This window comes from Oncorhynchus clarkii, chromosome 31 (genome assembly GCF_045791955.1).
Source record: "Oncorhynchus clarkii lewisi isolate Uvic-CL-2024 chromosome 31, UVic_Ocla_1.0, whole genome shotgun sequence".
Classification (NCBI taxonomy): domain Eukaryota; kingdom Metazoa; phylum Chordata; class Actinopteri; order Salmoniformes; family Salmonidae; genus Oncorhynchus; species Oncorhynchus clarkii.
In genome coordinates, this window is record NC_092177.1 from 29,272,383 (window position 1) to 29,299,764 (window position 27,382).

The window sequence follows — 27,382 nt, forward strand, 5'->3', positions numbered from 1 at the left end:
ACAATTTATTTTGATTTTCCCATGATGTCAAGCAAAGAGGCAGTGAGTTTGAAGGTAGGCCTTGAAATATATCCACAGGTACACCCCCAATTTCCCAAGCTGTTTAAAGGCACAGTCAGCTTAGTGTTTGTATAATCTGTCTGTAAACAATTGTTGGAAAAATTACTTGTGTCATGCACACTGTAGATGTCCTAACCGACTTGCCAAAACTATAGTTTGTTGACAAGAAATTTGTGGAGTGGTTGAAAAATTAGTTTTAATGACTCCAACCTAAGTGTATGTAAACCTCCGACTTCAACTGTACCTTCCATTCTGGTCAAGGAACAGAGCAGAACACTGGGAGATAATCGATAACAATAGACATAGAAGGCTGCGCAGACGCCTGGAACCACATTACCATGGCAGAGAGGGAGAGACATACACCGTACACTCACAGGCCACGGTGTGAACATGAGAATCATCTCTAAGGAGGTTTTGGGTAGAGGTCACAGCACACACACTCAGAGTGCACAAAGCACAGTGCAGGGATTTCATCAGATTGCTGAGATATGTGTTTTTCTCAGAATAATACAACACAGAAGTGACAGACGTGGTGGCATGGCTGCAGTGTGTTGATGGCCTGTGTTAAGGGATGGAGAGTGAACAACGAGATGCGCACCAAGCACAAGAACTCAGCTCCGGATTAGAGAGTGGCGGCCATGACAGTTTTGAGTATCCACGCCTGGCTATTAAAACATAGCACTTTCTTCTAACCAAATTGTAACAAATTGCTTGAGCTGTTAAAGGGAATTATCCAAGATGGCAGCGGTGAAAAAAGTACCCAATTGTCATACTTGAGTATTCAGTAACCTGAATAGAAAATGACTTACGTAAAAGTGAAAGTCACCCAGAAAAATTATACTTGAGTAAAAGTCTAAAAGTTTTTGGTTTTAAATATACTTAAGTATTAAAAGTAAATGTAATTGATAAAATATACGTAAGTATCAAAAGTAAAAGTATAAATCATTTCAAATCCGTTACATTAAGCAAACCAGACGGCACTTTTTCTTTTTAAATTTACAGATAGCCAGGGGCACACACAGACATAATATACAAACTAAACATGTGTGTTTAGTGAGTCTGCCAGATCAGAGGCAGTAGGGGTGACCAGGGATGTTCTCTTGATAAGTGCTTGAATTGGACAATTTTCCTGTCCTGCTAAGCATTCAAAATGTAACTAGTACTTTTGGGTGTCAGGGAAAATGTATGGAATAAAAAGTACATACTTTTCTTTAGGATTGTAGTGAAGTAAAACTTTTCAAAAATATAAACAGTAAAGTAAAGAAAGCCATAAAAACTACTTAAATAGTACTTTAAAGTATTTTTACTAAAATACTTTACACCACTGCAAGATGGCAGCCAGAATCTCAGGAGTGGAAAGGCTATCCCAACAAGGAGGCCAATTCTGAAACTCAGACAACAGTAGATTGCTTTTTTGTCCTAATGTCAGTGCAACCTTTAAGCAACACGAAAGTTCGTTGTCCTTATTGCGTCTCTCAACGTTGTTCATCCCATTTATGACAATTCAGTTCTGCTGTTATGGATTATTTTTAGATCAAGGCTTGTGTTCATCTCTCTCAATTCAATGGCTTTATTGGCATGGGAAACATGTGTTAACATTGCCAAAGCAAGTGAGGTAGATAATATACAAAAGCGAAATAAACAATTCTCTCTCTCGAAGGTACTTGTCTCCTCTAATAAAAGTGTAAATGAAGTGATACCTCACCCTATAAAATCTCTACTGACACCCTTCCCACCTGCAGGAAGGGAAAGTGGAATGTCTTTCATGGAACATCAACACTGTGCTGGTTTGCTGGTGCACGTTGGCTGTAGTGAAGGAGAGCCCTCAGGTTTTGGTAGCGGGCCGTGTCAGTGGCAGTGTATTGTCCTCAAAGCAATCAAAGAAGTTGTTTAGTCTGTCTGGGAGCAAGACATCGTGGTCCATGACGGGGCTGGTTTTTCTTTTATAGTCCGTGATTGACTGTAGACCCTGCCACATACCTCTCGTGTCTGAGCCGTTGATACGCTCCACACTCGCGATACCTTCTGCTATAATGAGTTATTCCCCCACCCCTTCTGAGCTAGAGCATGGATTCCCAAACTTTTCCACTCAGGGCCCCCTTCCAGAATGTGGGGAACATCCCACGTCTATTTCTATGGGCACAAGCACTGTTCATGACACAAACTGTTCACACCCCTCTTGTTGGTGGAGAGAACATTGTGCAGCTTAAAGCTTATTTCCTGAAATTATACACATTTTGTTATGGGCTGCAAATTGTCTTAAATTCTACTATTTCCCATGTCTAATGTGTATTCATGTGATATCTAAGTGACTCATACATTACAATAGAATCTATGGACTAGAAGACCTAGTTAAAAAACATTAGCTGACATGGTCTAGTTGTTCTGAACATTTCTGACAAGTTAAAAATGGTCTCTAATGTATGCAATAACAGACAGGACAAGAGGAAAACTACAATTACAACTTTCAAAAGTAAGTTGAAAGCTAGACTGAGTTCCTTTAAAACATTTAAAATAAATCTGCACCCCCCCCTAAGGGGCGCACACCACATTTTGGGAACCATTGAGCTAGAGGACTTCTCATTCACTCCCCCATGCCTCCCTCTCCCCCTCCTCTGCCCCCTTCTGTTCCAATGAAAGCCCTTCCTCTATAATTACTTCTTTCTGGGGCCCCTGATGAGTGTGTCAGTTCCTGCTGTGGCCCCCAGAGCAGTAGAGAGTGTGTCAGGGAGTAACCTCAGAGGACCCTGATTACTGATGGCTCCTGCGCTTATTTGGGCTTTGTTGTCATGGCTGTGTCTCATTATGTAAATTACCTCTCCCTCATGAGAGCATGAGTGTGTCACACCCTGATCTGTTTCACCTGTCTTATGCTTGTCTCCACCCCCCACCAAGTGTCTCCCATTTTTCCCCATTATCCCCTGTGTACTTATATCTCCGTTTTCTGTTTGTATGTTATCAGTTCATCTTGTCTTGTCAGGTCGTACCAGCATGTTTCCCGTTTTCAAGTTTTGTTTCTAGTCTTCGCGGTTCTGACCTTTCTGCCTGTCCTGAGTCTGCCTGTCCTGACCCTGAGTCTGCCTGTCCTGACCCAGAGTCTGCCTGTCCTGACCCAGAGTCTGCCTGTCCTGACCCAGAGTCTGCCTGTCCTGACCCAGAGTCTGCCTGTCCTGACCCAGAGTCTGCCTGTCCTGACCCAGAGTCTGCCTGTCCTGACCCAGAGTCTGCCTGTCCTGACCCAGAGTCTGCCTGTCCTGACCCAGAGTCTGCCTGTCCTGACCCAGAGTCTGCCTGTCCTGACCCAGAGTCTGCCTGTACTGACCCAGAGTCTGAGTCTGCCTGTACTAACCCCGAGCCTGAGTCTGCCTGTTCTGGCCCAGAGTGTGCCTGTACTGAACCCGAGTCTGCCTGTCCTGACCCCGAGTCTGCCTGTCCTGACCCCGAGTCTGCCTGTCCTGACCCCGAGTCTGCCTGTCCTGACCCCGAGTCTGCCTGTCCTGACCCCGAGTCTGCCTGTCCTGACCCCGAGTCTGCCTGTCCTGACCCCGAGTCTGCCTGTCCTGACCCCGAGTCTGCCTGTCCTGACCCCGAGTCTGCCTGTCCTGACTCCGAGTCTGCCTGTCCTGACCCAGAGTCTGCTTGCCGTTCTGTACCTGCCTGACTGACCTGGATTACAAATCTCTGTCTGCCCTCGACCTGCCATTAGCCTGCCCCCTGTGTTATAATAAATATCTGAGATTCTAACTATCCGCCTCCTATGTCTGCATCTGGCTCTTATCCTGAGCCATGATAGTACAAACTGGCCATGACTGACCCAGTAGACTTGGACCAGCCCCGCAACACTGTCTCCTTTCAAGTGGCCGCCATTGGAAGACACAAGGAGTTACTTCCAAACCTTATGGAAAGGACTCGAGACCTTGGCGGAATGCCATGACCACGCTTTCAATGCAGTGCTGGAGAAATTCTGCAGATTATCTACTAGGCAGCAAGCCACAATGGTAACGTCCAAGACTCTCAGTAACCCCGCTACCGGCGGCGCTACTCCCCAGCCTACCCCAGCTTCCCAGGAACCCCGGTTACCTCCTCCAGAGAGCTACGCTGGAGATCCAGCAACCTTCCGGGAGTTTCTCTCCCAGTGCTCTCTCATCTTCAAGCTGCAGCCCTCTTCATTTCCCTCGGATCGCTCAAATACATTGTACCTGATAACGCTGAGGAAGGACCCTCAGGGAGGACTCTCACCTGGGCTACGTCAATCCACCATTTGCCTCAGTCTGGATGAGCTCGTGGCAGAGGTAAAAAAGGTGTTCGATTCTCCATTGTCCGGGAGAGAGGCTGCTAGGAAGCTACTTCAACTGCGCCAAGACTCCCACAGTATGGCAGACTACAAATTTGAATTTCGCACTTTGGCCACCAAGAGTGCCTGGTACCCGGAATCCCTGACCTCGACTTTCTCATAGCCTTGACTATATGGATCGATGGGTGGCTACGGGAATGTAGGAGGGAGATGTCTGTTCCCTGTCACACTCGCTCGTCCACGTTTCCCACCTCGCCGCCTAGGAATCCCGGAAGTCCCTGGTGTCTACTTTACCGGGAGAATCCAATCAGAATCCGTCACCTCAGTTCCCTCTGGAATCACCAAGGGCTGTTGACTTGCCTCCTCTGGAGCCCATGCAATTGAGCAGGGCTAGATTGTCTCCTGCTGATTCAGACAGCACCAAGATCTGTCTGCATTGTGGAACAACAGGACATTACATATCTACTTGTCCAACAAAAGACCAGGCTCATCAGTAGGTATGAGTACGCTGGTGAACTGTACGTGGAGTTTCCAATCTCCCATTACTTGTACACCTCTCCATGCCATCCGGCTGTGGAGTGACCAGTCCAAATCTCTCCGGGTGCTCATTGACTGGGGCCGACAAGACCTTTACGGCCTCTACCCTGGTGTCGGAGCTCTCCATTTCCATGGATGCCAGAGTGCTGGATGGGTGCTCATTTTGCAGTCACCTACAATACAGTTCCTATCAACCTGCAAGTGTCAGGTAATCACAGTGAGTCTATGCAGTTCCTGCTCATCGAATCTCTTCATGTAACCATGGTTTTGGGGTTTTCATGGCTCCAGACGCACAAACACCTGATCGACTGGGCTACTGGATCTATCATGGGTTGGAGCCAGTTCTACCACATGTATTGTCTGAAGTTGGCGCAGCCTGCCCCGGAACATCTTCCTGCAGGCTTGGGGAAATCCTCAGATCTTTCCGCCGTTCCTGCAGAGTACCAGGACTTCCTGGAAGTTTTTAACAAAGCCTGCGCCACATCTCTTCCTCCTCATCGACCCTACGATTGTGCTATTGACCTTCTCCTGGGCACAACACCACCTTGGGGGCGGCTTTATTTCCTGTCGGCTCTGGAGACGAAGACGACAGAAGGGTACATTGAGGAATCTCTTGTTGCAGAGAGTAATCGTCCATCTGCCTCCCCCGCCGGCACAGGGTTCTTCTTTGTGGAGATGAAGGACAAAATCCTGTGCCCGTGTATCGACTACCGGGGTCTTAATGACATCATGGTTAAAAAACGTTACCTGCAATCACTCATCTCCTTGGCTTTCGAGCCTATCCAGGGGGCGACTATCTTCCCGAAGTTGGACCTTCGGAACACCTAGCATCTGGTACGGGAAGGAGACGAATGGAAGACAAACTTTAACATGGCTAGCAAGCACTACGAGTACCTTGTGATGTCATTCGGACTGACCAACGCTCCTGCAGTGTTCCAGGCCCTGGTCAACGATGTGCTCAGTGACATGTTGAACCGGTTCGTGTTGGTCTACCTCGACGGCACCCTGGCTTCCCCCCTCTTAGTACTCACCACTCCCAAGGTTCCGTTCACGTGGTCTCCACCAGATAACCGGGCGTTCTCGGACCTCTAGCATCAATACACTACAGCTCCCATCTTAATCCATCAGGACCCGTCCCGTCAGTTCGTGCTGGAGGTCGACACCTCAGACTTTGAAGTGGGGGCCATCCTGTCCCAGCGTTCTACCCAGGACCAAAAAATGCATCCCTGCGCTTTCCTTTCCTATCATCTTAACCCCACTGAGAGGAACTATGATGTGGGAAATCGAGAACTACTCACGGTTAAGATGGCATTGGAAGAGTGGAAGCACTGGTTAGAGGGGGCGGAACAGCCATTCTTAGTGTGGACTGACTATAAGAACCTGGAATATCTCCGCACTGCCAAGAGCCTCAACTCAAGGCAGGCTCGAAGGGCCCTTATTATTCACTTGTTTTACTATCTCCTACAGCCCTAGGCACAAGAATGTGAAGCCTGATACACTCTCATGCCTGTATAGCCTCGCTTCGACACCGTCTGACCCGAGACCAGCCTCCTTGCCTCCCTGCAGTCATCTGGGGTATAGAGAGCCTGGTTCGTAAGGCGCAGCGTTCCCAGACAGACCCCGGGGGATGTTAGTCCCAGACTCTGCCCGTTCCCCATCCTGCAATGGGCACATTCCTCTAGACCTACCTGCCATCCTGGCTCCTGTCGGACCCTGGCTTTCGTCTGAATCTGACCTGGATTACGAACCTCTGCCTGCCCTCAACCTCCCCTTTGCCTGTCCCTTGTGTTATAATAAATATCTGAGATTCTAACTTTCCGCCTCCTGTGTCTGCAATTGAGTCTCAGCCTGAGCTGTGATAGAGTGAAAGAGTGAAAGAGCGAGTGAGAGTGAGAGAGAGAATGTGTGAGAGACAGAGAGAGAGAGAAAGAGGGCAAGTGAGAGAGAGTGTATGTGAGAGAGAGAGAGAGAGCGAGAGAGAGAGAGTGAGCGAGAGATAGATAGAGAGCAAGCGAGTGCGATAACTCTTGAGATATAGCGAGAGAGAGCAAGAGATTGTGAGAGATACAGAAAGAGAGGGAGAGAGAGAGTGAGACCAAGTGAGGGAGTGTGAGAGAGAGAAAGAGAGTAAGAGAAAGAGAGCGAGAGAGACCGAGCGAGAGAAAGAGGCCGCACGTGAGAGAAAACGAGGAAGAGAGACAAAGAGCGAGAGAGGTAGAGAGAAAGACAAAGAGCGAGAGAGACAAAAAGCGCGAGAGAGAGAGAGAAAGAGAGCGAGAGAAAGAGGTAGAGAGCGTGAGAGAGGTAGAGAGGTAGAGAGAGAGAGAGAGAGAGAGAGGTAGACAGAGAGGTAGAGAGAAAGAGGTAGAGAGAGGTAGAGAGAGAGGTAGAGAGGAAGAGAGAGGTAGAGAGGAAGAGAGGTAGAGAGAGAGAGAGAGAGGGGCATGTGGTGTAGCTGTGATGTTCACCAATCCAGACTGCGTAAAATTGGCTTCAGGGACCAGCGAAGGATCAGGCTATATTTAGAAATCATCCTCACAATGTGTCTTTTTTTTAACCAAAACCCAAAACAGAAGGCGCTCTACCCCAGTTAAGACTCTGCAGTGCACATCGTGTTTACACCAGAACATGTGGTCACACACACACTTTCGATTGAGCAGTTGATAATCTTCTATTAAGAGATGAATTCATCCTTAATATCTTCCCCATTCTATCCTTTCTGTGACCATTTCATTTTATTTTGTGCTCCACTCTGAATGCAGTCCTCGTCCCCTTTCTCATCTAAGGAGATACATTAAATGTTTGACTGAGGAGTAGGACCTAATAGCAATCTATATAATGTTTGTAGCTCCAGCTCCAGGGAGGCCAAACCTAGAGAGATGCTTTAAACATTTCATATTTCTTTTGAATCACCCACCAAAGGTGTCCTATCATAATCAGATCCTGTTAAATGACAGATCCCTCTCCTCTGCCTGATAGCGGTGCCTTGTATAGGCTAGAATCCATCTGTTCCATAGGATTACACACTTCCACTCTGACAATCACAGGCCGCTGTATGATAGAGAGAGGGAGAGAGAGGGGACTTCTCATTTCCACTCCTGTCATTGGACATAGCCGTTCTAATTATTGGCTTAAGCAAAACCCCTTGCTTGCTCTGCAGTGGTCTGTCACAGTGATCTGCTCCTGCCTGCCACACGCCTGTGCCAAGACACACACACACACTTCATAGGTCTCTTGTGGGAATGTGAATGTCTGAATCCTAATGAAACTGTTATTTTAAGTTGAATGACCTGCAGATCAATGTAGCCAATTGCATTAACCTCCATACAACGCACAGAGCAGCCTGGGCAGGCGGGAGTCACACCTTTAATTAATGGCATGCAGATTTCAAACTGCTTACTCCACTTGTATGTCCCCACCACAGGCAGAGGACCGATTCATGCCATTACCTGCTCTTTCAGAGGTCCACACTCACTCAACCAGCTGACAATTGAACATGTTCAGCACTACAGAGGAGCCTAATTCGCCTTGTCTTGAAAATGTGTGATGCCATGCCAAGTGCTAATGGTATAAATGTAGGTTGTCTTGTTTTCTGCCCCGGTGTTGGCGAGGGCTGGGAGCTGCTGGGAGCTGATGCGAGGAGGCCCAGCGCTGGTTTTAATGCTCTGGTTAAATGAGCTGTTGGACGAAGGAAGCGGGAGGAATATACTCCTGTTATAACATCACCAGCCTGGGCGGCGGGCAAGAAGATGGCTGCCTGTCATTCTGGTTAGCACACAACAGGCTAATCAGTACCAGTGAGCCTTTGGCCAGCTCAGGCTTTATAGCCGCAGCTACGCTAATGCTTCTTTAAACACTAACACTAACTGTGCTAATGCTAATCCCAGCAACGGTGAAGCCAGAAGCAACCACACTCAACTATAGTATAGTACTATGGCCCCCACTACACTGCTCTGCTCTCCCATCATGCCTTGCTCTGTTCTGTTCCAGCCCACTGTTCTGTTTATTAACACTGGCCCGGTCTTATCATCTCCCTTTCTTACCTCGCCTTAATCCCCTTAAGAATTTTCACCAACTTTAATTAGTTTGTGTCTGGACAAACTATTAATCCTCCGCCTTGCTGGTTTTAAATGGAGCATCCATCCACCGGGGCCGACAAAGCCTTTTACACTACATGTCTTCTAGACCTTGATGTCACATGGACAGGACACTGGCGCTGATGATGTTTAGAGACTGAAATGATCACTGAAATGAGACCGGAATAGCCGTTGAAATGAGACTGAAACGGCCCTCTGGTGAACATCTGAAATGACTAGTAATGCAGTGGGTTTATGATTCAGCTCCAAAAGGCTCACCCCCAGTTGTTCTTTTTGATGCCTGAGGCTGCTAGAGTGACCTTTGACCTTCTGGTAATTGCTTCTGTGAACTCACTTTACCCCTGATCTAACAACAAATCACTGCCTCGAGAGGTGTGCCCTGACAGTCCCCTGCAGTCCCTGATTGGACCAGCTCGTCACCCTACATATTGATCAGGAACTAAAGCCCGCCAGAGGGAAAGATTCTGCAAAGGTCTAGCTGAGGGGACTGATGCCTTTCAGAGACAATCATCTCTCATAGAGCTGATATATTTCAGAAGCTTGATAGTGTAGGATAGGACAACTCTGCATCTACTGTACCACTGTACAAATGACGACATGTATTTTTATTTTCCATCTAAAGCTTTGCTCCACCTGTGATCCAGCTGTCCCCTTGGTCCTTCTGTCCTGTCCTCTGTCGATTACGGTGAAGACATCAGCAGCCACCCACCTGTTCCCTGGAGACCATATGTGTCACCATGTGTGTCAAGTTGTCACTGGGTCAGCTCTTTTCAGTTAGATTGATACAGCTACCCAGCTAACAATTCTAGCAAGAGAGATGTTTTTTTGTAGTGTTCCCCTGATGTTTGAGTGTCCAGTTTTTCGATAGTTAGGGGAACATTCTATGCATGTTGAAAAAACTTCCAGAGAACCCATTTAGCATGTTTTGGCATTAAAGTTAGGAAAACATTGCCTTAATGTCAAACAGAGCTTACCGAGAACATGGTTACTATGTTCTAGAATGTAAGATATTGTTCTAGACACATTCCATTGGAACGTTGCAAGAACATTCCTCTGTCCAAGGATGTTTAAAACATAGGACATTCTGCCATGGTCCCCTGGAGGTTTTTGTCTAGCTCCCGGCTTGTTCCGGGGACATCCCTAAAGACGTTTCTAGAACGTCACCTGATGGTTTACACATCACTCCTTGTTACTGTTGCTGAGCCCATCAAGGCCCTGATTGGTGAACCACTGATCCATTCACAGTTGTTTTTGTCTGTTGGCAAGGTTAAGGACACCCCCCCACACACACAAACAGTGCTTTCAATGTACAGCATTTTGAACTTTCATATTTGACACACATGATTACTTTGTGAATTAATATTTATATTTGGATCTTCCTGCTACACCGACATGTCTGTGTCAATGACTGGTTTTACCTGTATTGCTGCACTTTGCACTTAAATCTCAGCTCTGTTGAAAGTACACTCAAGAAACTATTGGATTTATCATAGTGATTCAGGAGAAGCATTAAAACAGAATAATACGCTCCACCAACATTAGACAACTATATACAGAAAACCCTCAAATTACTGAAAAAAAGTCCATCACTGATGAGAGAACAGTCACATTAACTGACAGACGTTGTGGCGTAGCGGGACGATCAGAACGCCGTCAACCAAGAGGTTGTGAGTTCTGCCTTGTGGAAAGAAGAGAAACCATAGAAGTGTCTCCTTTATCATTGGTAGCTCCTGTGGGACAATAATAAATAAAGCTAGCAGTGACGGGCCATTTTCTTGCTGATGTGGTCAGTGTGCTAAATTTAGTCATAATAGGCCAGTCAGGAAAACCATCTGGTTTTTCTAATGGTAGACCAGGCCAAGTCTTGCCTGCCCCCATCACAGTCCCACTATGGAGTAGCCTGCGTGGAATAGAGGGTTTCATGACAAGGGGCAGTAGCCTATATAGTCTATATGTAGTTTATATGTGGGCAGGTAACCTGGCGGGAAGGAGCGCTTGTTCAGTAAAAGAAAGGTTGCTGGATCAAATCCCCGAGCTGACAAGGTAAAACTCTGCCGTTCTGCCCGAGCAAGGCAGTTAACCCAATGTTCCCCAGGCACCGATGACGTGGATGTTGATTAAGATAAGCCCCCCCCCCCGCACACCTCTCTGATTCAGAGGGGTTGGCTTCAATGCGGAAGACATTTCAGTTGAATGCATTCAGTTTTAAAACTGACTAGGTATCCCCTTTTCCCGTCAGTATGGCCACTATTTTAACGAAATCTAAATTTGACCCCCACCCAAAACGCATAAACACATGTAAAGGCACTCACTCTGAAATATTAGAATTTCCTGTCTCTGTATGAAGAGGTCATTGTCATCAGCACAGTTTGACACACATAACCACAATTATGGAGGATTACCTTTGGACAGAAATGGTTTTTACAGGGCATGGTAGTGCATTTCTGGATCTAAAACAATCCAATCGCTGCTGTAATCTGTAATCCAAACATCCTGAATCGATACATAATCCCACACCTACATGAAAGAGGTCATGTGATCCTTTGAGCCATTACTTTGATGAGAGAGAGAGAACTGTTGTATAAACAATAACTGGGTCGTTAACATCAGTCATGGCATGAACAAACGACTTGCAGCCAAATTAAAATCTTTACAGATAATCACTTAAGTACCCTTTCAAGCCTGGCTTGATACAATCACCCTGCAGTTAATCACTACATCTAATTTGAGTCAAATCCACACTTACATACTCTCAAATCTCATTGGCACTGTGTGAGCATTTCAATATCTGGGAATGAGTAATGAGGACAAGCAATGAGGAGGGGTTTTCACTCTTGGTCCATTCTTTAAATGAGGATTAAAACGTGCCAATCCCTTTGAACGCAAAAGCAGAGGCAGTTGATGTGGCCAACTTGGATGTGTACCAAGGGAGCAATGGCAGACCATGATGTCAGGGGTCAGGGGTACGGATGAATAGAGAATAGAGAGGAGAAAGAGAGGGAATGAGGAAGAGAGTGAGGTTAAAGAGAGTGGGAGACGTGGACAATGGGATTAGGAGAGGATTCGGACACCCTCTATGATTACTGCTGTGGTACAGCAAATGGCAATCAGAGCCCAGGCATGATTCAGTCCAGTGCTGGCCCAGAAACCCAGCGTTATACAAACCCATTCACCTCATAAAACCACAGCTTTCAGGATTAGCCTGGCTGACGCATCATAACAGCCAGGTATTTAAGGGATTTTAAAGGCAGGTCACTGATCCCGGCCACGCAATGATGAAATGCCAGAGGAACTAGATTTAGTACTGTTTTTTGACATCATTGTTTTGGGGATGACACGCACTGTGTGGTAAGGCCTTGTACCCTTGGATGGTTACTGAAATGAATTGACTGAAACCAACCAGTTCAGTCACAGCAGCTTTACAGTACGAACAAAAACTCCAGGAAATGGTATGTTGGCAAATCACTTCACCACAGGATCATGCCATTTTGCATAGTGTGCCCCCTAAACCCCTCTTTTACGCTGCTGCTACTCTCTGTTTATCATATATGCATAGTCACTTTAACTATACATTCATGTACATACTACCTCAATTGGCCCGACCAACCAGTGCCCCCGCACATTGGCTAACCGGGCTATCTGCATTGTGTCCCGCCACCCACCACCCCTCTTTTACGCTACTGCTACTCACTGTTCATCATATATGCATAGTCACTTTAACCATATCTACATGTACATACTAGCTCAATCAGCCTGACTAACCGGTGTCTGTATGTAGCCTCGCTACTTTTATATCCTCGCTACTGTATATAGCCTGTCTTTTTACTGCTGTTTTATTTCTTTACCTACCTATTGTTCACCTAACACCTTTTATGCACTGTTGGTTAGAGCCTGTAAGTAAGCATTTCACAAGGTCTACACCGGTTGTATTCGGTGCACGTGACAAATAAACTTTGATTTGATTAACCACATGAGACAAAAACACACAAGTTTACATGCCTTGGGGATATATTTGTGTGCTGAATGGTATTGCAGGCCTCTGAGGACGCCAGCCAGCCAGCCAGCCAGCCAGCCACACAGACAGACACACAGACAGACACACAGACAGACAGACACAGACACACAGGGCCAACAAGAAAGCACCAATAGCTGTGCCTCGCCAGTCAAAGAGGCTGTCCGTCAGTGCCCACACTGCCCGGTCATGGAGGACCTGGAGAGACAGAGCACCGAACATCTCCAAACATCTCAGGGCGGCGAGGCGCAATGCAGAGTGGCAAGTCTCTGATGAGCCAGCCTTCTTAGGGCAGTGCAGCCAGATCTGCGTCAGCACCGTGAAAACTGACAGGGCACACCGCCCGGTGCTGCCGACACAACATCTCCTTTGTCTATACTCTGGAATATGTTGTCAGTGTTAACACGAAATTATAATTAAATCATGAACTCGTAAATATACTAAATGCATGTGCTACTACTGTACTAACTACAAGTATATTTTTCAATGTATTTCATTGGGTTACATACTCTTTGTCAAAATGTGCTGTGCAGGACCAAATAGTTGGGAAGTAAAGACATGAGGAGACGTTGTATGGAGATCCTGCCTGGTTGAATCAGAGACAAACTATACCCTCTTACCTATCATTCCAAATCCAACAGCTCCAGTTAAGACCTTCCCACTTACGTCTGAGGTTTTCCACAGCACACACGTTCCCTCAGGTCTTCAGCTGATCCTAGTCCTAGACACTACCAGTCAAAAGTTTGGATACACCTATTCAATCAAGGATTTTGCTTTATTTTTTACTATTTTCTACATTGTAGAATAATAGTGAAGACATCAAAACTATGAAATAACACATAAGGAATAATGTAGTAACCAAAAAAGTGTTAAACAAATCAAAATATATTTTATATTTGAGATTCTTCATAGTAGCCACCCTTTGCCTTGATGATAGCTTTGAACCCATCTTTGCCATTCTCTCAACCAGCTTCATGAGGTAGTCACCTGGAATCCATTTCAATTCACAGGTGTGCCTTGTCAAAAGTTAATTTTTTCATTTCAAATTTCATTTCATTTCAAAGTTTATTTGTCACGTGCGCCGAATACAACAGGTGAATACAGTGAAATGCTTACTTACAGGGTCTAACCAATAATGCAAAAATGGTGTTATGTGAACAATAGATAAGTAAAGAAATAAAACAACAGTAAAAAGACAGGCTATATACAGTAGCGAGGCTATAAAAGTAGCGAGGCTACATACAGACACCGGTTAGTCAGGCTGATTGAGCTAGTATGTACATGTAGATATGGTTAAAGTGACTATGCATATATGATGAACAGAAAGTAGCAGCAGTGTAAAAGAGGGGTTGGCGGGTGGGACACAATGCAGATAGCCCGGTTAGCCATTTGATTACCTGTTCAGGAGTCTTATGGCTTGGGGGTAAAAACTGTTGAGAAGCCTTTTTGTCCTGGACTTGGCACTCCGGTACCGCTTGCCATGCGGTAGTAGAGAGAACAGTCTATGACTGGGGTCTTTGACCATTTTTAGGGCCTTCCTCTGATACCGTCTGGTGTAGAGGTCCTGGATGGCAGGCAGCTTAGCCCCAGTGATGTACTGGGCCGTACGCACTACCCTCTGTAGTGCCTTGCGTTCAGAGGCCGAGCAATTACCATACCAGGCAGTGATGCAACCATACTCTCAATGTTGCAGCTGTAGAACCTTTTGAGAATCTCAGGACCCATGCCAAATCTTTTTAGTTTCCTGAGGGGGAATAGGCTTTGTCGTGCCCTCTTCACGACTGTTTTGGTGTGTTTGGATCATTCTTGTTTGTTGTTGATGTGGACACCGAGGAACTTGAAGCTCTCAACCTGCTCCACTACAGCCCCGTCGATGAGAATGGGGGTGTGCTCGGCACTCCTTTTCCTGTAGTTCACAATCATCTTGTTAGTCTTGGCTACATTGAGGGATAGGTTGTTATTCTGGCACCACACGGCCAGGTCGCTGACGTCCTCCCTATAGGCTGTCTCATTGTTGTCTGATCAGGCCTAACACTGTTGTGTCATCTGCAAACTTAATGATGGTGTTGGAGTCGTGCCTGGCCATGCATTCGTGGGTGAACATGGAGTACAATAGGGGACTGAGCACACACCCCTGTGGAGCTCCAGTGTTGAGGATCAGCGTGGCAGATGTGTTGCTACCTACCCTCACCACCTGGGGGCTGCCCGTCAGGAAGTCCAGGATCCAGTTGCAGAGGGAGGTGTTTAGTCCCAGGATCCTTAGCTTAGCTTTGAGACAATCAGTTGTGTTGTGACATGGTAGGGGTAGTATACAGAAGACAGTCCTATTTGATAAAAGACCAAGTCCATACTTTGGCAAGAGTAGCTCAAATAAGCAAAGAAAAATGTCAGTCTATCATTATGGAAAATGTCAAGAACTTTAAAAAGTTTCTTCAAGTGCAGTCACAAAAATCAGCAAGGGCTATGATGAAACTGGCTCTCATGAGGACCACCACAGGAAGGGAAGACCCAGAGTTACCTCTGCTGCAGAGTTCATTAGAGTTAACTGCATCTCAGATTGCAGCTAAAATAAATGCTTCACAGAGTTCAAGTAACAGACACATCTCAACATCAACTGCTCAGAGGAGACTGCGTGAATCAGATCTTCATGGTCGAATTGCTGCAAAGAAACCACTACTAAAGGACACCAATAATAAGAAGAGACTTGCTTGGCCACAAAACACGAGCAATGGACATTAGACCGGTGGAAATCTGTCCCTTGGTCTGATGTGTCCAAATGTGAGATTTTTGTTTCCAACCGCTGTGTCTTTGTGAGACGGAGAATAGGTGAACGGATGATCTCTGCATGTGTGGTTCTCACTGTGAAGCGTGGAGGTGGAGGAGGAGGTGTGATGGTGCTTTGCTGGTGACGCTGTCAGTGATTTATTTAGAATTTAAGGCAGACTTAGCCAGCATGGCTACCACAGAATTCTGCAGCGATACACCATCCCATCTGGTTTGCAATTAGTGGGAATATAATTTGTTTTTCAACAGGACAATGACCCAAAACACACCTCCAAGCTGTGTAAGGGCTATTTGACCAAAAAGGAGAGTGATGGTGTTGCATCAGATGACCTGGTCTCAACCTGATTGAGATGGTTTGGGATGAGTTGGACCGCTGAGTGAAGGAAAAGCAGCCAACAAGTGCTCAGCATATGTGGGAACTCCTTCAAGACTGTAGGAAAAGCATTCCTCATGAAACTGGTTGAGAGAACATCAAGAGTGTGCAATCTAGGCAAAGGGTGGCTACTATGAAGAACCTAAAATTTTCTTTAACACTTTTTTGGTTACTACATGATTCCATGTGTTATTTCGTAGTTTTTATGTCTTCACTATAATTCTACAATGTAGAAAATTGTAAAAAATAAATGAAAACCCTTGAATGAGTAGGTGTGCAACTTTACAATCTTTACTTTTCTTTAACGGTTGCAGGTTAAAGAATTACAGTACTTTAGGAGTGAGTGATAAACAGTCATCTCCAAAATGATTGGCACCCTTGATAAAGGAGATGAGGGAAAAAGACGGTATAAAACAAATAATACAAATACCGAGCTATATAGTATGCTACATTTTCTTACAAATAAAATGAGTTTATATTAATACAATTCCTCCGGGAAAGAGACTTTGTTTAACAAGTAATATACAGTTGAAGTCGGAAGTTTACATACACATTAAAACTCATTTTTCAACCACGTCACAAATTTCTTGTTAACAAAATATAGATTTGGTAAGTCGGTTAGGACATCTACTTTGTGCATGACAAGTAATTTCTACAACAATTGTTAACAGACAGATTATTTCACTGTATCACAATTCCAGTGGGTCAGAAGTTTACATACACTAAGCTGACTGTGCCAGCTTAGAAAAACAGCTTGGAAAATTCCAGAAATTATGTCATGGCTATAGAAGCCTCTGATAGGCTAATTTGAGTCAATTCGAGGTGTACCTGTCGATGTATTGCAAGCCCTAGCTTCAAACTCAGTGCCTCTTTGCTTGACATCATGGGAAAATCTAAAGAAATCAGCCAAGACCTCAGAAAACAAATGTAGGCCTCCACAAGTCTGGTTCATCCTTGGGAGCAATGTCCAAACACCTGAAGGTACCACGTTCATCTGTACAAACAATAGTATGCAAGTATAAACACCATGGGACCACGCAGCCGTCATACCGCTCAGGAAAGTGACGCGTTCTGTCTGCTAGAGATGAACGTACTTTGGGGCGAAAAGTGCAAATCAATCCCAGAACAATAGCAAAGGACCTTGTGAAGATGCTGGAGGAAAAAAGTACAAAAGTATCTATATCCACAGTAAAACAAGTTCGATATCGACATAACCTGAAAGGACATTCAGCAAGGAAGAAGCCACTGCTCCAAAACCGCCATAAAAAAGCCAGACTACAGTTTGCAACTGCCCATGTGGACAAAGATCGTACTTTTGGGAGAATTGTCTTCTGGTCTGATGAAACAAAAATATAACTTTTAGGCCATAATGACCATCGTTATGTTTGGAGCAAAAAGGGGGAGGCTTGCAAGTCGAAGAACACCATCCCAACTGTAAAGCACAGGGTTGGCAGCATCATGTTGTGGGGGTCCTTTGCTGCAGGTGGGACTGGTGCACGTCACAAAATAGTTGGCATCATGAGAAAGGAAAGTGATGTGGATTTATTTAAGCACATCAGTCAGGAAGTTAAAGCTTGGTCGTAAATGGGTCGTCCAAATGGACAATGACCCCTAAGCATACTTCCAAAGTTGTGGCAAAATGGCGTAAGGACAACAAAGTCAAGGTATTGGAGTGGCCATCATAAAGCCCTGACCTCAATCCCATAGAAAATATTTGGGCAGAACTGAAAAAGCGTGTGCAAGCAAGGAGGCCTATAAACCTGACTCAGTTACACCAGCTCTGTCAGGAGGAATGGGCCAAAATTCACCCAACTTACTGTGGGTAGGTTGTGGAAGGCTACCTGAAACATTTGACCCAAGTTAAACAATTTAAAGGCAATGCTACCAAATACTAATTGAGTGTATGTAACTTCTGACCCACTGGGAATGTGATGAAAGAAATAAAAGTTGAAATAAATCACTCTCTTACTATTATACTGACATTTCACATTCTTAAAATAAAGTGGTGATCCTAGCTGACCTAAGACTTTTTACTAGGATCAAATGTCAGGAATTGTGAAAAACTGAGGTTGAATGTATTTGGCTAAAGTGTATGTAAACTTCCGACCTCAACTTTTTGCCTTAGATTTTTTATGAGATGGGAGAACACATTGGGAGGAATCCTAGACCCTTCCTCCATACAGAATATTTCAAGTTCCTCAATATCCTTAGATCTGCTCTTATGGACTGCCCTCTTCAATTCAAACCACAGGTTTTCAATGGGGTTCGAATCCGAAAACAGATGGCCATTGCAAAATATTGATTTTGTGGTCAAATAACCATTTCTTTGTGGATTTTGATGTGTGCTTGGGGTCATTGTATTGTTGGAAGATCCACTTGCAGCCAAGTTTCAACATCCTGGCAACCAGTTTTTTCTCTAAAATGTCCTGTTACTTGTTCAAGTTCATGATGATGTTGACCTTAACAAGGCCCCCAGGACCAGTGGAAGCAAAACAGCCAGGTTATTTTCTGCACATGCATCCTTCTTTCTACCCCAAACCCACCACTGATTTGCATGGCCAAAGAGATCTATTTTGACTCATTAGACAATAACACCCGTTTCCAATCCAAGTGTGTTTAGAAAACTCCAGGCATTTACATTTGTTGGTTGCTCTAAATAAAGTAGTTGTTTCTGCCAACCCTTCCGAGGAGCCTATTGGCATGGAGGTTGCGTCCAATTGTATATTTGGAGACTTGGGGATCCCAAGATGCGAGCAAGTTCTGTAATTCTCCAACTGTGGCCTTTGGATGCATCCTTTTCAAGCAAGTTTATCACTTCTCCCATGGTTTTAAACTCCATTATTCCCCTAATAGCAGTAAATGGTACATTTTGTTTTGGGCAAATTTGTCTGTACCCATTGTTGGATTTATGAAGGTCAACATCCATTTGTCTCTTTTCGTTTTTTGCCTTTCCCTATTGTGTGGTTTTAACATGTGTGTTACCTCGTTTTTATACCCAAGTGAACCAAGAAGCCATGCAGGGCCACAATACAGTTCCTTCAAAGGAAAATTCCACCCAAAAACAATATTTTGGTATTTGTTTCATTAGTCCATTGCTGACATAGTCCTAAAAGGTTTTGCTTGTCATCAATCAAGTTTTCAAGATATGCAACTTTTTAAATACAGAAATCATCCTCATTTGATGCATTTTCATTTTTTTTTATTTATTAAATGTTTAATGAAGATTGAAATGTGTTTGACTTTGACGCAAGTCGTTTAAAAAAATGTTTACTACTTCTTAAACAAAATCTCTTTCTCAGAGCACTTCTCTAAGCATACAGCTCAACATTTGTATTATTATTTTTGCTCATCTTTATCAACAGTGCCAATAACTTAGGAGGTGACTGTAAGATCAAGGCTATTTTAGTATTTTGATAAAATGCTATACTGTACATACAGTGGGGCAAAACAAGTATTTAGTCAGCCACCAATTGTGCAAGTTCTCCCACTTAAAAAGATGAGAGAGACCTGTAATTGTCATCATAGGTACACTTCAACTATGACAGACAAAATGAGAAAAAAAATCCAGAAAATCACATTGTAGGATTTTTTATGAATTTATTTGCAAATTATGGTGGAAAATAAGTATTTGGTCAATAACAAAAGTTTATCTCAATGCTTCATTATATACCCTTTGTTGGCAATGACAGAGGTCAAATGTTTTCTGTAAGTCTTCACAAGGTTTTCACACACTGATGCTGGTATTTTGGCCCATTCCTCCATGCAGATCCCCTCTAGAGCAGTGATGTTTTGGGGCTGTTGCTGGGCAACACAGACTTTCAACTCCCTCCAAAGATTTTCTATGGGGTTGAGATCTGGAGACTGGCTAGGCCACTCCAGGACCTTGAAATGCTTCTTACGAAGCCACTTCTTCGTTGCCCGGGCGGTGTGTTTGGGATCATTGTCATGCTGAAAGACCCAGCCACGTTTCATCTTCAATGCCCTTGCTGATGGAAGGAGGTTTTCACTCAAAATCTCACGACACATGTCCCCATTCATTCTTTCCTTTACACGGATCAGTCGTCCTGGTCCCTTTTCAGAAAAACAGCCCCAAAGCATGATGTTTCCACCCCCATGCTTCACAGTAGGTATGGTGTTCTTTGGATGCAACTCAGCAATCTTTGTCCTCCAAACACGACGAGTTGAGTTTTTACCAAAAAGTTATATTTTGGTTTCATCTGACCATATGACATTCTCCCAATCTTCTTCTGGATCATCCAAATGCTCTCTAGCAAACTTCAGACGGGCCTGGACATGTACTGGCTTAAGCAGGGGGACACGTCTGGCACTGCAGGATTTGAGTCCCTGGCGGCATAGTGTGTTACTAATGGTAGGCTTTGTTACTTTGGTCCCAGCTCTCTGCAGGTCATTCTCTAGGTCCCCCTGTGTGGTTCTGGGATTTTTGCTCACCGTTCTTGTGATCATTTTGACCCCATGGAGTGAGATCTTGCGTGGAGCCCCAGATCGAGGGAGATTATCATTGGTCTTGTATGTCTTCCATTTCCTAATAATTGCTCCCACAGTTGATTTCTTCAAACCAAGCTGCTTACCTATTGCAGATTCAGTCTTCCCAGCCTGGTGCAGGTCTACAATTTTGTTTCTGGTGTCCTTTGACAGCTCTTTGGTCTTGGCCATAGTGGAGTTTGGAGTGTGACTGAGGTTGTGGACAGGTGTCTTTTGTACTGATAACAAGTTAAAACAGGTGCCATTAATACAGGTAACGAGTGGAGGAAAGAGGAGCCTCTTAAAGAAGAAGTTACAGGTCTGTGAGAGCCAGAAATCTTGCTTGTTTGTAGGTGACCAAATACTTATTTTCCATCATTCATTAAAAATTCTACAATGTCATTTTCTGGATTTTCTTTCCTCGTTTTGTCTGTCATAGTTGAAGTGTACCTATGATGAAAATTACAGGCCTCTCTCATCTTTTTAAGTGGGAGAACTTGCACAATTGGTGGCTGACTAAATACTTTTTTGCCCCACTGTATACTGTACTAAAGGATCACTTCTCAGTGCCTGGTTGGTGATTTAGCTCCATGACATTCCCCAAACGCAGTGTTGAGTTAATAACATAACCCCATCATGGTGATTTGGTGTAAAAGACGACAAGACCCTTTAGGCACTATTCTAATCTCCTCCATTGTCTTTTCCTGGAATTGACGCCATCCTATTTAAAGTGGGCTTCCGAGAGAGCCAGCCAGCTACTAGATCAAAAGACTGTAATGATACTGTAGGCAGTGTGTTGTTTAGCCAGAGTTTAGCGCAGGTGTCACAGTAGTGCAGGGAAGAGCTGGCTCCTTTGTGATTCATAAAGCAGTGACTCCAAACTCCCATTCCTCTGGATATTTATTGTTTGGCCAATGGGGCTGTTCGGCTGAATTAATATGGCGGCATGGATAGGCTGTTCCAGAGGCAGGCATGAATCCACTGTCTGGCTCTGACAAACACAACCCAAGAGGTCTGTCTATAAAAATGCAGGCCCCAAAGAAGTCTGGGAGAGAGAAAGTACTGTTACACTTTGATGAGTGCTTTATGGAGAAGAATACAACTTTCATTGTCCATTATGAATTGGAACTTGGGCTTTTTGCTGTATTAGGCTATTCCCAAACCCACAACACATTCAATTCCAAGAGACTGTCAGAAGACCAGAAAAGAGGGTCAAAGGTCATTGATTTCCCAGGCTCTGGGATGCTATGTTTAAGGCCGGGATATAGCGGCTATGTCATGGGGCTTTGACGCACCAATTCAGGCTCACCAGGGCGTGTGGAGGCTAACACAAAATCATTTGCCTGCCTTGATACTGGAAGGCGGCTGTATCCCTGTCTCCCTGCCTGAGACTGTTCGCTCACTGCCGTTCTGTAATCACATGTGCTAGAACAGGATGTGCTCCAATCATATGAAGAGGTGAAGGATGGCCTTTCACTGAGTGAGCCAACGCACAGAGAATGGATATCATTTCTTTCATGGGGGCTCGATTTAATCCGTAGTGCTGAAGATCCGCGCGATTGAAATGCAATGTTCCCGCATTCTCAGACACCGCATTCACGGTAAACGTTGCATATGTGGGCTCAATCTTGAATGACTTTTACATTTCAGTCACGCAATATCGCAGTTCTTAAACGCTGCGGATTGAATCGAGCCCTTAAGAAACACCAAGAGTCAAAGCTTTTGGGGACATGTGCTAACATGTTGTCCCACTGTTACGCAAGCATAGGGATTAAACTAAGGCTGGAACTTCATTTCATTATTTCCAGGGTTTAAACCCCTTCCTTCAATCCCATATTGTTCTTAAAAAGAGCAGTGGAATTGATCCAAAGCTTAACTCCAAAGACAGTTAATAAAATGCGATGGTCATATGGACAACTATTGACATCTCTACCATATGGGCAACTATTGACATCTCTACCATATGGGCAACTATTGACATCTCTAAAACCTAGTGCCGTATGCCTAGTAGATCGTTCACTCATCATCTAAGTGCTGGTTAGTGTCTGAGGCTAAACTAAAATTAATTTAATTAAAACCTGAATTAATCTAACCACCTCTGGTGTATAATGGGAGTCAACACAGACCTAGGCGTCTGAAGTGGTAACTTGAGGTGAAAACATCTCAATGAGTGACAGCATGCGCAAGTCAACTGCATTAACCTGCAAGTCCAATTTACCCCGGCAAATAATAAAGCAATGCTCAGAACAAAAAAAAAGGAACAAAATAATTTGAGGACAAAGAAAAAGATCCATGCTCTGGAGCTGGAGAAATGTCACAGAATAACATGTTTGGAATATAGTCTATTATACATGCATTGAAACCAACAATATGTGATGTCAACAGATTGAAATGTATATCTGTTTCGGTTGAATAGCCCAGTATTTACCAAATAAAGGAGGAAACATGACAACCAGGGAAGGTAGTGGTTATAATTCAAATATAATATTTGCTTCAATCATAATACAATTTTAATATGCAGATAATCAAAACAAATATTCCTTTCAATGGAATCAAAGGCTATTTATTGATAGATTCAAAATAGCCTACTAATATAAAGCAGACTAATCCTGAATAAATTATTTTGTAATTGGATATGACTCCACATTGACTGCCTCTTTGTCAGTTTCCAGCTGTTAGATAGATTCTGTTTTGATAGGTTGCCTTGCCATTGATTGCCTCAATTGACAAAATACGCAATCAATCAAAACAAAGGGATAAAAGCCTGTGCGTGCCATAGGGAGAAATGTAGAGCGTGCACAGATGTATCTCCCAAAGGTTTCTCTGGTAACCCTGCCTCCCCTTTGTCTCCATGGCAATGGTTCGCCAGTTTACATCCCGACGAACCGATGCTTTTCAAGAGACATGCAGAGGCCATTTGTCACGCAATAAGTCATTAGCGCACGAGCTTCCAAAACAAATGGTCTGCTCACGTCATCATTTGGCATGGAACACCCCTGTGTATGATTAGGATGTGATGTTGAGAGCTTGGCAAATGCAAACCCGCGTAAAAGGTGCAAGAAAGAACAACAGGGGAACATTTCAACTGGATGCCAGTGACATTGTTGTTCACTGCCATCACGTTAAAGCGACAGCACGACCATTCTTCATGTAGGTTGACCAACGCTTATTGTAATGACCTACACTGTTTTATTTTTGTTGTGGTTTTTGGTTTTATATGAATTTATTATTATTTGCAGAAATGGTTTAAATAATGAAACCAATAAATAGTATACAGTATGTGCGTAATAATTAGGTTATAACATGTGCTAATTGTAGATGGCTACAGGTCGGGTCTAAAACGAGACCAGCTAGACACATCTATGGTGTTATGACGCGCCATTCAGTAGCTGACCTAACTATTGTTTTCCGAAATCTCAAAGGGCGAGCAGAGGATGTGTGGGAGATGAATGAGCGCACGGTCGCTTTAAACCAGTGATTTAGGGGCAGCAATCTGTGCATTGCAAGGCTCGATTCTTACCCTTGGAAGCATCCTTATCTTCTTTTGGCTTCGCCACTTTTCCGCTCATAGATCCCAGTTTGGACGTGTAATTCCCGATTTAGACAAGAATGGAAATACTTTCAATCGCTTGCAGAACGTTTCTTCAATTAAATCCTTTCCAAAGGTACCAGGTGCTGAGATAAGGGTTCTGTTAGACAATTAGAAAACAGGGCAATTAGTCTTTTTAAGATTCCATTTTGATGAAACATGTTTTATCAAGAGAGGACTACAAACAAAGCAAACCTGTGATGCTATTACGATTCCATGTTTGGCGCAGGCTATCAATGGATGTATCCAGTTATTGATACATTCTAATCACATAGCCTACACAATTGAGTTCACAAAAGCGCATCTGGAAAATTGGAAAAGAAACGCCGTTGTATCCCTGGACCATTACCATCGTAAAAGCGTTTCAATCATTTGAATACTATATTTTCTTACCTTATCTCCTCCACGTTTTCTGCTACATCAATGCACATTGATAAAGAAAAACGCTTCCAACCGGAATACCGCTATGCTGCATGCGAAAATAACCACCTCGTCGGCTGTGACAAAGGAACTGACCAAAAAACTACGAAAATAAATGCAAGGCTTCAAAGCGCGTGTCAGTCGACGTCAGAGACAAACGGAAAGGGCATCAAATTAAGATTACCTCTAATGAGCAATCGTCTACACATCGAGTATCCGCAAATTCCATCCACTACAACCGACGAAACCTGGCTTTCTAGAAGCCTGTAGTGACTATTCTATTCAACACGAGCTCTTCTAAGGCATCGAACACGCGGGCAAATAGCACACAGATCAACAGGATCCACAAAGTGAGCGCTGTATTCCATCCCTAACACACATGCACCGTCGATTATGTTAAGTTTAGCTCTGTGCGTTTTATAAAAACAATGTATTTAGGGCATGGAAATCAATTGTTTAAAGTCCGCTTTCGATCCACGGTTGCACTAAACGCGCGCGTTGGAGTAGCGGTGTTGATCAGCCTGAGGCGTCAAGTAGCCTACTGTAGAATCAAGAAGAGCGGCCGGGCAGCAGATTAAGCAGCATTGACAACCATCTATTCAATTGTTTGCTTGTTGTATGCTAGTGTTTACTTATAAAACAGTCTGAAGGAAACCAGTAGCCAAAATAAGCGCGTTGTTTTTTAGCCTACGCATTGCCTTACCAACTTTCACGATTTAAATACATTACATGATATTATGGTTAGCCACATGCTATTGGAATCATGTATAACATTAGAAACAATTCAGCGACTAAGAAAGTAAATAAGCGTTGGCGAAACATTGTGTTATTTAGGCTAGAACTTTACGCACAAGTGCCAATTACCGATACAACAGCCCGCAACAGACGCTCTTCATGTAAAATATCGTTGACATACATTGTCACAGACCAGCCAATTAAGCTGATAACTTACAGTATTAGATGTCTAGTCAAAAGTAGTCCAAGCAAGCATATTGTCCATAATTAGGAGTCCACGGAAAGTGGAGCAAGTCTCAAGCCACTAAAATAAATAACTCACCTTGATACGCGAGATGGCGAAGCAGAAACTGTTGAATCGACAACGAATGTCAGAGCACTTGCCCACACAATATGTCTGAAGTGAATGCGTAAACATTCACCCAAAGTTACAGATGTTAACGGATAAATAAATAGGAACGGCTGCATGCAAGATATTGCTTCAATAGGTTATTCCATTTCAAAATTGGTGCCTTTAAAAACCTTTACGTTTTGCTGCGCTGACAGAAACACAGGGGAAGGCAAACATTAGCCAATAGGCCTAGTGTACATGACGATATCTGAGAGACATAGTTTTAGGAGAGATGCCAATGCACGCATAATTATAATTGGTTGCACCTTGATTCGCATAAACATGCTTGAGTCCTGTGAAGTTATAATTACCTTTAGTTGTCTCGTTGGTCGTTGATTAATTTGATCAATCATATAGCAGCAGGTGCAACGAAAAAAAAAGTACAATCATAATCAATAAAAAAAAGGACAAATAAGCCTACACAAACAACTTCCGGAAGCACATATTTTACGCAACACAAAAGTGAATGGACACTCGTTGGTACAAAGACCCCAGGCAACGGAACGATCTAGGCTGAAAGCCCTCACTACGAATGTATACATCCACAATATATATATATTCGCAAGACAGTGGACTAACTAACGGAATTATGGAAATACATGTTTGTTATGGCTGGTGTATGTACACAGTCGTCAACCCTCACATTCCTGTCACTGGGCCAATTACGCAGCGCAAAAACTTCAGCCAAAAACTTCAACACAAAGCCAAAAGCCATGGTAATGTGGCTGTCTACAATTTGAAATGTTTGATTTCATAACAAAGATTACATGCACTGATACTGTATAAATTGAGTTTATTAGACTATGTTGCTTGTTTTTAATGTTTAAGATTTGCAAAAAACTCAACACCTAATTTATGATAATCTCATTGGGGTTTATAAAACATTTTGTAAAAAGGTAGCCTTACTACCTATAACTGTAATCACGATACAGTATACCTGCCAAAATATTTAGGCTGTAATTAGGCCTACGTAATTTAAAAGTCACATTTTGTTATAAAGTGGGAGAGTTTTGTCTTGAATTAGATGAAAACAGTCATCATGCAGAAACTGCGCCCTTACCTTAAGCTGAGAGTGAATTGTAGCCTTTGCGGTGGAAGATGAGAAAATCAACATAGAAACAGTTACGGTCAGCGTTCACACCTAATTTAACACGTGTAAAATGTGCATTCAGTCCTCCTAGACATACGACCAATGTGTGTTCATCAAATCGAAAGCTCCAGACGCAAAATCCCGAACTGTTCGATAAACAAACCGAGCAACATTGGCTCGTAACACTAACTTGTCCCGCTCTAGCTTGTGTCAAGACGTAGAACTACGAAGTACGGTCCTAGGTCGACCCCTGCATGCGTTGTGTCACATCACCTGGCCTGGCAGAAAAAAAGGCTGCGATTGACGGTTACAGGATCTATACAGTTTTTTTTTAAGTGTGTGGAAACTGGACACCTTTTCAGTTTTCTTTTCTCATCCTCAAGTCTGTCAAGTTATTTAAAGTACTACCAACTGTAGATGCCGATGTCGACCTGAGCTTCCTTCTGCCGCTAGGAGGGAGGAATAGCACTAACTGGCCAATATAGACCCTGCGAAATGTCAATAATGGAATATAAGTA

At 43.9% G+C, this 27,382-nt stretch overlaps 1 protein-coding gene across 6 annotated transcripts in view; it reads right to left on the reverse strand.

The window, feature by feature from the left end:
* LOC139390500 (fibroblast growth factor 13-like) overlaps positions 1-27,100 on the reverse strand; it is a 203,752-nt gene extending 176,652 nt beyond the window's left edge. For 2 of the 6 annotated variants that reach the window (XM_071137639.1, XM_071137634.1), the window contains exons 1-2: positions 24,622-25,158; positions 24,160-24,328 (exon numbers count right to left, since the gene is read on the reverse strand). In XM_071137639.1, the coding sequence (XP_070993740.1) occupies positions 24,160-24,208 (49 nt within the window). In that variant the 5' untranslated portion in view covers positions 24,209-24,328; positions 24,622-25,158. Of the gene's footprint in view, positions 1-24,159; positions 24,329-24,621; positions 25,159-25,705; positions 25,734-26,085; positions 26,139-26,834 lie in introns of those variants that run through there. The other 4 variants (XM_071137635.1, XM_071137636.1, XM_071137633.1 and 1 more) reach the window with 4 other exon arrangements.
* Between the last annotated feature and the right edge of the window lie 282 nt (positions 27,101-27,382).